This window comes from Syzygium oleosum, unplaced genomic scaffold, assembly GCF_021117445.2.
Source record: "Syzygium oleosum isolate NSW1041296 unplaced genomic scaffold, Sole_v2.1 Sole_v2.15, whole genome shotgun sequence".
NCBI lineage: Eukaryota > Viridiplantae > Streptophyta > Magnoliopsida > Myrtales > Myrtaceae > Syzygium > Syzygium oleosum.
Window position 1 is genome coordinate 3,058,906 of NW_026607499.1, and position 13,920 is coordinate 3,072,825.

At 46.4% G+C, this 13,920-nt stretch overlaps 1 protein-coding gene across 1 annotated transcript; it reads right to left on the reverse strand.

Annotated features, from left to right (window-relative positions):
• Positions 1–5: 5 nt before the first annotated feature.
• Positions 6–7,005, reverse strand: LOC115678175 (homeobox-leucine zipper protein ANTHOCYANINLESS 2). Its single transcript, XM_030601507.2, has 9 exons — positions 6,237–7,005; positions 5,910–6,136; positions 5,591–5,708; positions 4,795–5,484; positions 4,549–4,650; positions 4,161–4,376; positions 2,261–2,435; positions 1,627–1,994; positions 6–950 (listed from the first exon to the last, which is right to left on the reverse strand). Exons 1-9 carry the CDS (start codon positions 6,435–6,437, stop codon positions 549–551), a joined length of 2,499 nt encoding a protein of 832 aa, XP_030457367.2. The 5' UTR covers positions 6,438–7,005; the 3' UTR covers positions 6–548.
• Between the last annotated feature and the right edge of the window lie 6,915 nt (positions 7,006–13,920).

Sequence of the window (13,920 nt, forward strand, 5' to 3'; positions counted from 1 at the left end):
TCACGTGGGCCACAATAAAATCCAACATGTAAATGCAAAGTCGTCGCCGGAGATGAGCCGGAGAAAGCTGAACACGACCAACCAAGAAGTTACAATGTTTTCAAGTTGAAGTAGCTTTTGGCTTAACACTTCAAATAAAATGATTTCGATTAGAACAAAACAGTTGATAAACACCTTGTTTCATAACTATCTCCTGTTCTTTCTTCCCTTCTCTTGTTGAGCCAACTCGGGATGAACCTGAGTCAATACCCGAACCACCACCCTTGCCCGGCACTAAGAATGCTCCGGCTTCCCGAAGCTCTCGGACAACACCGCGCCGCGCCGTTCCCTTACCGCCGTGCAAGGAGTCTCGACGCGCGGTTCGTTCTTGACTCGACACCCCTCCTTAGAGAAAAAACCCTGCTCTTTCTTTTTTCGAGTCCTTCGCTCGTTTCACACAAACCCAAAATGCTCGCAACCTCGTAACTACACCCTCATGCACAGACCTAGAACAAAGAAAGACAAAATGACTGAAAGATTGCCGGGCGATTCGTTCCGTCGTCCGCCGATCAGCTCTCGCACTGGAGGGCGGCCTTGATCTTCTGGATCGTGCACGAGATCAGATTGTTGACCGTCTCGACCGACTCCACCGTGAGCTTCGCGGTAGGCAGGCTGTTCACCAGGATCTGGAACGCCACCGTCAGGAGCGACCCGCCCACCCTCTGCGGCCCCCCATCGCCCGCGTGCCCGTTCGGGTTCCCCACTGCGCCCCCGCCGTGGCCATGGGAGCCCGGCCCGTCGGGGACGATGGCGAACCCCGAGGGCAGGAGCGCCACGTAGGCGGAGTCCCCGCCGTTCATCACGACGTGCATGGCGGGGATGTCGACGGGGGCGTACACCACGAGCGACCCGGCCGCGTCGATGCACGTCTCCTGCAGTATCAGCATGCTGCTCTGGTTCGCGTTCATGGCCTGCACGTAGTAAAGAAGAGCGCGCGAAACGCGACAAGTCGTCAAATTTTTTTACACCACACGTTAGACGTGTCAGAATCCATGCAGCAGAGCGACGCAAGAGTCAAACCCTGCCAGCAAAAAATCGAATTTTCCTCTCATTTTTTTCTCTCCTCGTCTTCTCCTTCCCTTCCCTTCCCTTCACTTCCAAATCCCAATCAGAGAGGAAAAAGGGCCCGGACGGTCAGGCTCAGAACAAAGGCGTAAAAAGGTGACGATCGTCCTTCTATTTTTGACTTTTTAGAAATTCTGAGGGGGAAAGGGGGAAAAGGAAGGGACATGAACTGTCCCCTTTTTAATCAGCTTCCCGAAGAGAGAGAAAAAGCGACCTCGTGGGATACTTCCAAATCACACACAGAGCTCGTCCTCTCTCTTTTATAGATAGATCTTTCGCCTTTTTTCAAATCTTTTCCACCCCTATATCCCATGCCAGGACAAAGGAGGACCCCCAAAAAATACGACCCGACGTCATGGCGTCAACTTTGAAACGTTTTGTCATCGTCTAAATTTCAAAAGCCCTCAAGTCTTTCGCAATGATTTCCCTCGAAACGGGCATGAAATCTCGCGGCAAATCAAAATAGTATTTATGATAAGAGATTTAGAGACGAGAGAGAGAGAGAGAGAGTAGGGCTTTTACACTGGCGCGTAGGAGGGAGACGCAGTTGCCGTGGTCTTGGCCCTTGGCGATGTGGGCCATCTCCTGCATGGGGCCGCCGTTGGAGAGGATGTCCCACTCGCTCCGGAGCTGCTCGTCGCGGAGGAAGTCGAAGAGCCGCTGCGGCGATACGGGGAGCCAGACCGAGGTGGCCGCGCTCAGCACGATGCCCGGCGGCTCCCCCGGGTCGTCCACGCTCTTCCGCGTCATCACCCGCACGTCCTCGTCCACGTTCCCGCCGCTCAGCTTGTTCCACTTGTGGACCGTGGACGCGCACACCCCCGCGCAGAAGTTGGCCGTCATCCGCTGCGCCAGCTTCAGCATGCTGCGCCTCCCGCTCGCCGTTATCGCTGCCGCGTCAAAAGAAAAGGAGGGAAATCAGTGAAGTCTTCACGATATTAGACTAAAACCCATCAACAGAAAGATTTTAGTCCGTCCGGGACACAAATTTTCTTGAATTTAACTAAACCAACACATTGTAGGTGAAGTTAAGACTATTTACAATCAAGTGATCGCAGTGCAAATGACCAACCCAGCCGATTATAACGAAGATAGGTATTATATGATAAAATCGCATCGTACTTAAAACGTATAGGTATGTTTGAAGTATAAATACCGGTGTGATCGCGGGATGGGACGGTGGAGGACATGAGAATGGCGAGGCACTGGCACTGTCGCTGGAGGGTGGTGACCCACCGTTGAGCGCCGAAGCCCATGCCCGAGCTGATCAACGGCCGGTACAGCTGGTGCGTCTGGTTCTCGTCGTACTCCGCATGCTCCACCCAAGTCACCTGCAGTGTTTCATCTCCCCATTATCTCCATAAATCGGTTACTGCATTGTAATCCCTTCTCTACGCGAGAACGACGGAATTCATTAACCAAAAAAAGAACACCGCAACTGAGCCGACACGAGAATCACCGACCCGGAATCAGGAGAAAATGAACGCATTCAATGTATAGCTTGTCACGAGAAAGATGCATATGCTCATGGAAACACAACAGTAACAATTTCACGAGGGGCTAGGATTGTAATTACAGGCACCGGCCACGTCACACGGGTTTTCCGCAAGAAATCAGGTTTTGTCCAAACACGTGATGTCTAAGTCCCATGAATTTTAGTGCATTTTCAACACTTTGTTGGTTTCTAACCCTCTCTGCAAAAAACCAAGTCACACGCATAAAGATACGAGGCGAATCTTGGAAATAGCTCAAGGGTGGGCTCAATGACAGTATAAAGTATTCAGCAAGAAGCTTCTTCTTCTTCCTCCTCTCCTCCTCCTTCCTGGTGCTAACTCCAGGGGGGCATAAAATAATGGCGGAACACGGATCGAGTCCCGCTAGATTTTGAGGAACAGAGCGCGCGACTCGTAGAAGGCGCGCGACATCGAGATACACGCTCCGATTGTCTTAAAGTCCAAACTCCGAGCCTAAGATGCTCATGTAACAACAAAAGAACCGAGTCCTCGGGAGTTTGACTCCCATGAGGGCTGTAACCAGGTCACACATGGTCCTTAGGGCTCATAAAATATAATGCAAGTCAAAAACCGAATATAGGAATAAAATAAGAGAGGGGGGGGGGGGGGGGGGTGATGAGGGAGGGGATGGGATATTCGAGACAGCATCAAAGATCGGAATAGAAACATCAAACGCATTCTTTATTCAATCTGACCATCACCCAAAGAGACTCGCAGATTACAAGGCATCTACTTTCCAAAGGGGATACATGAAATTAATGTGTTCAGAGATGGGGCAAGATAGAGGCTTCCAATTCATATAATAATGGAGACTAGGGTTGGAGGGTAGGGGGAGGCAATCTTGATTTCTTGATGCACGGTGTGTGGAGGGGTCGCAATTTAAGCGAATAAAATAATGGTTTCTTGATATTCAAGAGCAAGAAATCCCAGTCGTCGAAATTTTGGGGTCTAATCCAAGAAGATTTAAATTTAAATAAAGCGCCTGACACATGGAGGAGCATCCGGTCCGGGTGGTCAAATAAAGAATGGAGTCTCTAGGAAGGTTCAGATTCTTTGGAAGGATGACTTAAAAAGTATCCTGATTTCTTTCAATGTCTCAGGACTGTTTCTTGGGGGGGGGGGGGGGGACCAAAACTCCATCTTTGACACTGAACACAGTGTGTCAACACACAGAGACACACTGGAGAGTAATCCCTGGACTGATGCAACGAGAAGGGCTAAAGAGAAAAAGAAGACCGCCCCAATGGCGATGATGGAGACCTTGTGGCGTGCACGAATTTAATGTCCCTCAACCAATTCAGGCTCTCCGCACTTATGCCCTAGTTTTTGCTTCAACAAACGACATTTAAAAGGGATCCAACTGGAAGGAAAGGAACCCCACTTTGGAAAAACAGGCCACGCCCCAGAATTTAATGGAGACCAACAACAGACCCGAGCTGTGCCAAGACCGGCGCACGTGAAGAGAGACTTCACAAAAAGAGGGGATTTGTGCGGAAATGAAGGGGTTGGTTTTGTTTTAGAGGGGAGTTTAGTTTCTTTTACCTTGGAGTACCCGTTGGGCATGTCTTGAACCACGCAGCCGGAAGGGAGCCTCCGGCAGCTCGGGAACGAGGGCGCGCCGCCGGGGGTTTCTCGGATGGCGTCGACCGACACGTCGACCACCGCCCACACGCCCTCGGCGTGCTGCTTGCAGAACCGGAGGAAGGTCACCTCCCGGACCGGAACCAGCGGCGACAGCACTTGTAGCTCCGCGTGCATCTAAAACCCACGAACGAAAATCAAACGAAATTTTAGTGCACTAAAAATCAAGAAAATAAAGTTTTAGCGCAACACAGAGAGCTGTTGGTCTGAGAAATTGAATAAACCAAGACAAAAGTGTTGAGCTGCGAACAGACAAATGAGCGTAGCAATTAAACCATACGTAACTCACCAGCTGAAGTGCACCATTTCTGGTTCCTCCCATTCCGCTGCAGATCACATCTGCGGTCGATGTTCTAGCTATCATACACGGAAACATCTCAGCCCACCGGTTCTGCGAAAAAGACCGTAACTTTTATCGAACCGAACAATGATCATCTAATGGTTCCGGTAACGTTATTCAATTACATTGTTAGCGTAATGAATATGACAAAAATTTCACGAGAAGAAAGATAGGAGAGAAGAAACTCAAACTCACAGAGTCCATGAGGGTCTCCACAAGTGCCAAGCTATTGATGATCACCATGCCAGTCTCTCTAGAGGCCTCGGTCACAAATCCATTCGGTTTCATGCCAATGCAAGGAGTGAAGGTCCTTATGTACTCGTCATGGTTCAGTATTTCCCTCCCACCTTCCAAGCTCCTGATCCATAGCGGCTCATCGGCCTGAGCCATCTTGACCAGCTCATCCATGGCGGCCAAGGCAAGCTCCAGCAACATCGATTTCTCGATCGACACCATGCCCCCAGCTCCCGGGGGCCTCTGTGGGTTCGCCAACACCATCGCGGAGTTGCCCGAGATCGCACCCCCGAAGTCAGGCCCCAGGGGAAGCGCCGTCGTGGCCAAGCTACCGATGAACCCGTTGTTAGTCCCGACCCCTAGCTCGAGGCTCGAGTTGGGCATGAGCGGGCCGATGGAAGCGGTGAGCGACGAGACGGGGCGGCCGAGGAACTTCCCAGCGAGCGCGCACACGCGGTCCAGCTCGTCCTTGAGGCGGGCATTCTCGATCCGGAGGTGCTGCTCCTCGAGGGAGATCTCGCCAATGACGGCCGGGCCGCCGCAGTTGGTGCAAATCGGGTCCCTCATGGTGTCCCGGAGAGACAAGTTCTCAGCCCGGAGCTTGTCGTTCTCTTGCCGGAGCAGCGAATTCTCATGTCGCTCCAGCTGTGTCTGGTTGGTGCAACAATCAAGAAAATCCCACCCCACAAGAAAAGATCAAAACTTTTTTCGAGTTGCTTTGAAAAGATCGAGTTTTGACAGAATCAATCATTGCTACCTTCATCTGGGTGCGCCGATTCTGGAACCAGAACTTGACTTGCCTGGTCTCCAAGCAAAGCCTCTTGCTCAGCTCCAACCTTTGCTTCTCATCAGGATGTGGACACTCCTTGAACAACCTAAAGCCAACCCGCAACAAAAATGAAAAAAAAAAAAAAGAAACCCCCAACAATTACGGAAAATGCCACTGAGATTGAGCGAAATCGTAACCAAAACACACGCAAAGGAAAAATCTTGCTACGAGGATCGGTTTTTCTCTTTCTTTTTTTGTTTTTGGCCATTTGGGTGTGTGAAGATGAGCGAAGAGATGGTATCCGTACCCTTCGAGTTCTTGGATTTGCTGGGGAGTATGTCGGTGGTAACGCTTCTTCCTGGGAGGGTTATCGGCGGAGGCGTCCTGGTCGTCGCCGGAGGCTCCGCCGCCGTCGAGGTTGTCGCTGCCGGATCTGCTCTCGTGCTCCTCCTCTCTGCTCCTCCGGAGGTGGTGATTGCTCGCGCTCATTTGCTCGTAGCTCTCCCCCATTTGCTGGTTCTCTATCCCGGTTTGCTGCTCACAAAAATCATCGAACCAAATCAAATCACACACAAAAAAAAAAGAACGTGGAAGATGAACAAGAGAGGGCCATGGTGAGTTTGTGGTGTCGTACGAGAGCGAGGGAGAGTCCAGGAGAGTTGTTGAACATGGACTTGGACAGAGAAGGGCTCAGGAGGCGCGGCTGCGCGATTGCGCCCGGCGGCGCCATCTCGTTCTTTCCCACGTACGGAATATCGGCGGCGGCGACCCTCGCCCCTCCTCCTCCTCCGCCGCCGCCGCCCGAGCCGGTGTCGAGGAATCCCCCGAAGCTCATCAAAAAGGTCGCAATTTTTGCTCCCTCTATATATCTCCCTTCCTTCCCCTGTAGCTGTACCGGATGCCTTCTCCGATCTTTCGAGTCACCGACCCTTCCGCTTCTCTCCCGGCGATTTCAATCCCAGCTAAAACCGAGCTCCACACTCGTCGCTGGCTTGCTCCACTTTCCCAGCTTCTCCAAAGAGGTTCGCGCGGACAAATGAACACACATAACCAGTACACACGCACACGTTCAAGAGAAGGCGAAGCTCGTTCTTCTCGTACACGAATCACCCAGGGAGGAAAAATGAGAGTGAAAAGGAAGGGGTGCTCGTGGTGGTGGTGGGGGGAGGTCTTAATAGAGAGGACGAGGAGACAAAAGGGGCAAATTTTCCGCAGGCCCAAGTGTCTCCAACTTCCTCTCTATCTACGACGAGGCGGCTGCTGCTACGAGGAAGAAAGAGGAGCCAACCTTTTTATCCCCCTCCTTCCCTCCTCCTCTTTCTAACTCTCGGCTACGCCCGCCCTTTGTTCTCAAACACTCTCCCTCCCTCTCCCTCTCCCTCTCCCTGTCTCTGTCTCTCGCTAACAATCTACTGCGGCCGCGCTTAGGTCTGCAGAACGGCACGACGAGAGAAGGCGCTGTGAGGCAGCAGTGGGTAGCTGCACAAAAAAGTAAAAAGGAAAGAGAGAGAGAGGGAGAGGGAGAGAGGGGAACCCTAGAAGAAAGTTTTCTTTATCTCTATTTGTTTGTTTTCCTGTAGAGAAAGAGAGAGAGTGTGTGTGAGAGTCGCGCTGCGTGATAGCTCGTTCGCAGCATGCTTGACTCTAAGCGTAGAAAGATGGAGAGACTAGAGAGAGAGAGAGAGAGAGAGAGAGACGAGTTGTCAATGGGCATGGGCACAAGAGGGGAAAAAACCCGAAGGAAAACGAAAGGAGGGCCAACGCTCAAAGAGAGAGAGAGAGAGAGAGAGATACGCAGGCAGGCAGGCAGAGAGACAGAGAGAGGAGGTGAAGAAGATAGAACGGGTGGGGGGGAGATGTGGAGCCATCGAAGCCATACAAAATACAAAGCCCCAAAAGGGGGCTGGTTGACTCTCCCTCCCTCGGAAAGCCTGTGACAGTCAGTTCCAAAATGCTTCACCTTTTCCTCCCTCCCCCCCCCCCCCCCCTCTCTCTCTCTCTCTCTATCTCTACACTCTCTCTCTCTCTCTCTCTTCCCACCCCTTTTCTTTTTCCTTTTTTCTACTCCACGATATTATAATTAAATTTAATACCGTAAAAAATCTCAAAATCTTTCAAATCAATATACATGTACCAATTTTACCTTTTATTAATTTTCGATTAATTTTTAAGTTGAATAACACATTTTTTAATCGACGGATTTATTAATTTGAAATTTTACCCTTTATCTGTTACGAGCATATCATTTAATAATTTTTTATATTGTGCCCCACCCACCTCTTACAGGGCGTGGGCGTCGAAACCCACATCTTAAATTACGCGACCCCAACTCTACCCCCTGCGAAGGTAGGAATTCGAACTCCCCACCTCCCCCTTCTCAAGTGAGAAGGGTGACCACTGGGATAAACTCCCAGTGATTTTTAATTTAACGAATGATAAATTCATTATAAATATATTAATTTTGGGTAGCGTACGGGATTTCTCCGCGGTTTTATTTCTTGAAAGAAAGAAACGAAAGAAGTTGGGAAAAGCCTTTTCAGTTCCCCTGCCAGTGCAACGAGGAAGGAAGTTACAGTGTCGGGTGTCGGCCCACGGTGTAAAAAGGTGACCGCTTCGTGGGGACTTTGGGAGCAAGTTAGTCAAAGGAGATGTCCGCTTTCTCCCTCCTCTACCCCTCCCTCCACCCACCTTATCCTATTTTGGGGGACATGGTAAAAGTCAAAAATTATTCAGACACCCCCAAAAAAGCTTTTGGGGCTAAAGCCTTTAGGGTTTGGCTCCTGGACCTGCCACATCGTGTGCGTGACCCCCCAAGTTGTGCCGAAAGATTTTAGGGGTGGGAGTTTGGCACAAAACCATCCTCCCCCGGTGGGTTTCGAGTTGCAAAGTAAAATCCCGGGTCAAAATTAATATAAAGAAGGAGAAAGGAAAATGTTACCGGCGAGCGTGCCGCTGCTGAAACGCCGCCGCCGTTCGGTAGCTGGTTTTTTCAGGAGGCCGCTTGATCCGGCTCGCTTTCGAGGCGGTCGCTACGGTTGCGAACCGTATGTTTTCTCGGGAGACGCGCGCGCTTGCCGTGGGCTTCTTGGGGAGCTCCTCGCGGCTGTAACGTGTACCGAAGAAAAGGGTCTATGCTCTGTTGTTATCAAGCACTTATAGATCCATACGAGGCACTATTCATACATCTTCATAAATCCAGGCGGAGTTGTTTTTTTTTTTTTTTTTTCCTGAAATATGCGTACCGCCGGATGCCCAAATTACTGGATTTTACGGCACAAATTTACATGCAGCAGAGTCATGACGCGGTCAGCCGGTCATCACTATGCCGGACAGACACGGCAACATATCGTGACGCGATTGAGCACGCGTAATTATGATACAAGCAGAGACTGTGTCAAACGAACACTTTTTGAGCTTGAGGGAGACGCGTGTGCGTAAATAATCGAGCCTTCCTTAGGTCTATCGATTGATGGGATTCGGCTTCGTCGCTGCATCATCCTCCTTCGAAGCGGATTTTTCGTCAGTCGACGCCGGTCGGGACGAATAATATAATTCTAAGAAATTGTACAATTGGAAAACGAAAGGAAGTGAAAGCCAAGTTGTGAGAACGCACTTGGTAGAGAGACTAGCTAGCGTCTGGATGATTTCAAAGTCATGCTTGGTATTAGACAAGTCTATAGGTGTTTGGCTTCTGCTTGGAGTTTTGTAAAATGAGGATTTTTCTTTTCTCCTTTTAATTAATATTCTATCAATTGTAATTTCTTTTGCAAAATGTTTGGTGGATTATTACTTGCAACTCGAATATTTGGAATTTTGAAACCAGAAGGGTGACGCAGGTCAATTTGCAAAATGGTTAACACAACGAAAAATTTCAACCTGATACACATGTGACAAATTTACCAAAAATTATTTTTTTGACCACAAAAAATTTCAAACTGGTACACCTATGACAATTTTACCCCGAACTATTTTTTTTACTACAAAAAACCCTAAACTGATACACCTGTGATAATTTTACCAAAAACTAATTTTTTTACCACAAAAAACCAAAAACTGGCACATCTATGACAAATTTATCCTTCCATTAATTTCCGTTAAATTTTACAATCAAATTGCTTAAGTTTGATGACACGTGGTAGCTAACGGATGTACCAGTTTAGGGTTTTACCCCTATGTTTGTCACAATTTTATCAATTTGTGATTTTTCATGATATTAATCTAATTTAACGGACACTAACGGAGGGTAAATTTGTTACAAATGTACTAGTTTGGGATTTTTAGGGGTCAAAAAATTAGTTTGGGGTAAAATTATCACATGTAAATCAGTTTAGGCTTTTTGTGGTCAAAAAAATAGTTCAGGATAAATTTATCACAAGTGTATCAGTTTGGGGTTTTTGGTAATCAAAATATTAGTTCGAGATAAAATTGTCGCAAGTGTATCAGTTTGGGGTTTTTTGTGTTATTAACCCTTTACAAAAAGAGGAAATCGAAGGCAGACAACCCTAAAAATTGCCATTCCTGATTTTGAACAAATAAAAAGGAAATTTTGAAAATTTAGGAACAATTTAGTCTCTTATTTCAATGTCCTTGTTATATACCGGAACAAATGAAAAACGAATTGTCAAATAGATGGTAATAATTTTTCGGTTCTAAACATTATCGCTTTTCGGAATTTTTTTATGGAAAAGGTAAAAGTCACTACAAACAGAATATAAGATGGAACAAACAATAGCATACACATTTTTTTTTTGTTCTAATGTAATGGAAAAGATAAAAAGATTATGGTAATTCCCCTCTAAACTTTAAGTTCAATTCCAATTCTACCTCGAGGTTTTTCTTTTGTGTAAAAAAACTCACAACCTCTTACTATAGTCTTAAATCTGCCCCTATGTCAAAAAATCGCCACTAAATTCTTTAAAAATTACCAACATTAGGGCTAGTAAGAGGTTCATTATGTGAACATGCATCTACATGAAATAACAGTAGCCTCCTTATGTTGATAATTTTGAAGTAACCAACAGCGATTTTTTGACGCGTGATAGGTATGGGACTAGAGTAACAGTTCGTGATTTTTTTTAAACAAAAAAAGTTCATAATGGAGTCGGGAATAAATCTAAAGTTGAGGGTTTTTTTAGGGAATCAAGCTCTTTTGTAAATGATTGACTGCACAATCTCTTCATTTCGAAGAAAGTTAATTTCAGGCTCATATGTGTAGGATGTGCCTTTTCACGATGTAATTTCGTCTTTATCATTTTTCATGTCATGTATGGGTCAAACTCGCCATAAATTTTTAATCCTAAAAACAATTTACTCATCGGGTTGTCTGAACACATACGATTGTAAGTTGGTTATCGATCTTTATTCTAAGAGGGAATTCTTTCATCGGCGTCATCAAATTCAAATCTCGAATGATCGGTCATTTCACGAACGTCTTGATATTGTCCACTGCCACACGATAAGAAGAAAACTCTAATAAAAACCCGATTCGCGGGTTATTTAGACGATCCAATTCCAAATAGGGAAAGGCAAAAGTGAGTCAAGGTGGATCTATTCCATACATAAAGCGCTAAAAAGATTAAAATTCTATATAATGTTGCCTAACAAATAAACATTATTCGAATCGATATCGAATAGGGTATGCATAGAAACTTAATAGTATGTTGTCCATCGACCCTAGCACAAACACAATGATTAAAATTTGCTAAGACGTTAGAAAGTTAGTTAGGTCTTACAGTCCGATAGTAATGAGATATGCTATCATCATCCAACATGCCCCAACATCTCCAATCCGAGCCGTAATTGGGGCCAATCGAACCGAACCGACGACATGAGTTAATGCCATCATCCTTGATTTGCTTGAAATGATTATTATATAAGCTTCATCATAAAACCCAAAGGTAGAATTTACTGCCAATGTCTTGAAATTACTGGTGCCGTCTCTCAACGATTTCACAGATGATTATGCAATAAATTTCACAATTCCCGAGAAAATAATTAAGCTAGAGTCGACTTTAGTGCGACTGGCAATTATTAATAACCGGTAAATATTCACTTGCCCATATAAATACCCTAGAAGCCCATAAATTTTTTTGTACATCGCCATTATTATTTGACAGAAAGTTTAGCGTACTCACGTTGCTACACTGTACTTGATTTTGGGGGAGGTGAGATTACACTTGGCATGAGGGGGACTACTAGGTTAAATGCCATACGCAATAGGGAAAATTTTCAGAAAGCCCTCGAAATAGGACATTTCGAAATATGACATATTTTTTAAGGAGTGACCCCATGATAGTTTATAATTTTTTTGTGGTCAAGAACGGATCGTTATTCTCACTATAAATTAAAGACCGTCGCTCAATTATTTCTCTTCGAAATACCTTCTTGAAGCCAAACATGTCTCCATGCCTATCTCACGAACTCTCACGGCTAAGGCCAATTTCAGTGCACTTACTGCTAAGAACCATGACAGCTCAAACCACCGTCTTTCGTTTGCGATTACTTAGGAGAAAGTCTGAATTCATGTACCTGGCCAGTTCGTACTATGGTCGATCCAAGAGAGAAATAGAGAAGCAAAGAGGTACAACAGAAGTAGGTTATTAAAGACCCATCATGAAGACAAGAAAGTCCACCGCGAGAACCATTATAACTCATCTTCTTAAATGGGTTTTTAAAGTCCCTCAACTAATCTTCAACCCCATGGTTCCTAGTACCCTTCGAACACACGCATGCACAAACCACTCCTGAAAGCAAATGATTGATTTGGTCAAGAATCGCGATCAAAGTCCAGTGCAACTTGGGTTTTGCCACGGCATCTGGTTCGATATCGGATGGCGAAATGACGCTATCTTGTCAAAAGGAATGTGAGAAAACCCTCAATTATTCTCGTGTATAGCTCTTTCATCGAGTGATCTTTCGAGAGAACAGCCAATTAGTGAAAGGAAGACTAAGAGGGTCAGGAGGATCACTAGGGCCTCGATCACAGGTAGCCAAACTTTGTATGTTGAATTTCACGTCATGTCTTCATTCAGCTCGTAGTTATCGTATGTCCATAGTCACATCACCTGCTCTCGCATTCTTAAATCTCCCTTTCTCGTTAGCCAGAGTCATTCCTCCCGAATCCTTGTTAATAGCGCGTGGACTATCTTTCGACAAATCATAGACTGAGCAGACAACTCGATCCGTAGCCTAAAACTTGACTTAAAACATCACTTGGACCACGTTATCAAATGGAGTCATTTCGTAGTTTCTAGCATATGACTGAGAACCCTTGATTAACTGCATCAGCAGCTGAGATTAAGCTCATTTTGGACTGCAAATTTGAAGACGGAGACACGTTTCTGAAGCCAGCTAGTGCAAGCAACCATTGAATCACAAGGCTCGGGCACAAACCGGTCGCATTTATCTCCCTGCACAGGCAAGTTCACAGCACACATGAACGCACGCACCGATTCAAATTTATGATACAGTACAGGGCACACCTAAACAAAGGAGGAAAGGAACGGGGAGGACCCAAGATGCACATGACACTTCGCTCTCGGCGCAATCAAGAAAACGGGACCCTGTTCCGGTGTTGTTATCATAAGAAATGACACATACACGCTTGTGTGTGGGTGGGTGCGTGCGTGCGTGTCCATGCATGCAACACTTCGTTTTCAGAATTCAATAGGATTTTAAAGTCTTGCGGTTCTTCGTTTCTGATCGTCGTGCAGGGGTCGGACGAGAGGTGCTCTTCGTTTTTTTTCTCTCATGAGCTCGGGAAATGAGAGAGCATCGGTCGCCACTGGCATTAAGCTTGGGTGGGCCCACAAGCCCATGTAATTTGAAGACGTTTGGCCTGTACACGTGACTCGACCTCAGTGTAATTTTGTACGCAGTTGGTGGGTATTTGAACGGAGCGACGTGCGATAGAAATCCCTCGTCTCCCGATCCTGTCGAATTTGAGGAGTTGGATGATTGATCGAAAGCACCAAGGATTTATGGATCACGGAATGCTGTTGCTCCTCATATCCTGACATATCCCAAATACGTTTTGGTCAACAAGATTAGTGTTTGCCTATGTGTATGCTGGGTGGCATCGCTGCTTGAGACGTGACCACCCCATGCCATGAAAAATCCTGTCTCTAGAGTACTCGGACATCAAAATCCACCGTCTTCATCTTCCATCCAAGAGTATAGAAGATGAGAGAAGGGTGACTGCTTCTTCGCGTTATTCAGACGATGGATTTCACTAGAAGTTGTTACAATTATGGGTTAATGGCTTGAGACAAGTGAAAAAAAACATGTCTATTCAGATTATTTTCAGCAGCAGTTTTCTC

What these genes read in the sequence shown, in the direction of transcription:
- LOC115678175 (XM_030601507.2), bottom strand. Translation starts at nt 6,437, where the DNA reads ATGAGCTTCGGGGGATTCCTCGACACCGGCTCGGGCGGCGGCGGCGGA. An exon ending in TGCCCAACGGGTACTCCAAG is followed by an intron (nt 2,436 to 4,160) that starts GTAAAAGAAACT and finishes GAAACACTGCAG; the next exon opens with GTGACTTGGGTGGAGCATGC. An exon ending in CCCATCCCGCGATCACACCG is followed by an intron (nt 1,995 to 2,260) that starts GTATTTATACTT and finishes TTGACGCGGCAG; the next exon opens with CGATAACGGCGAGCGGGAGG.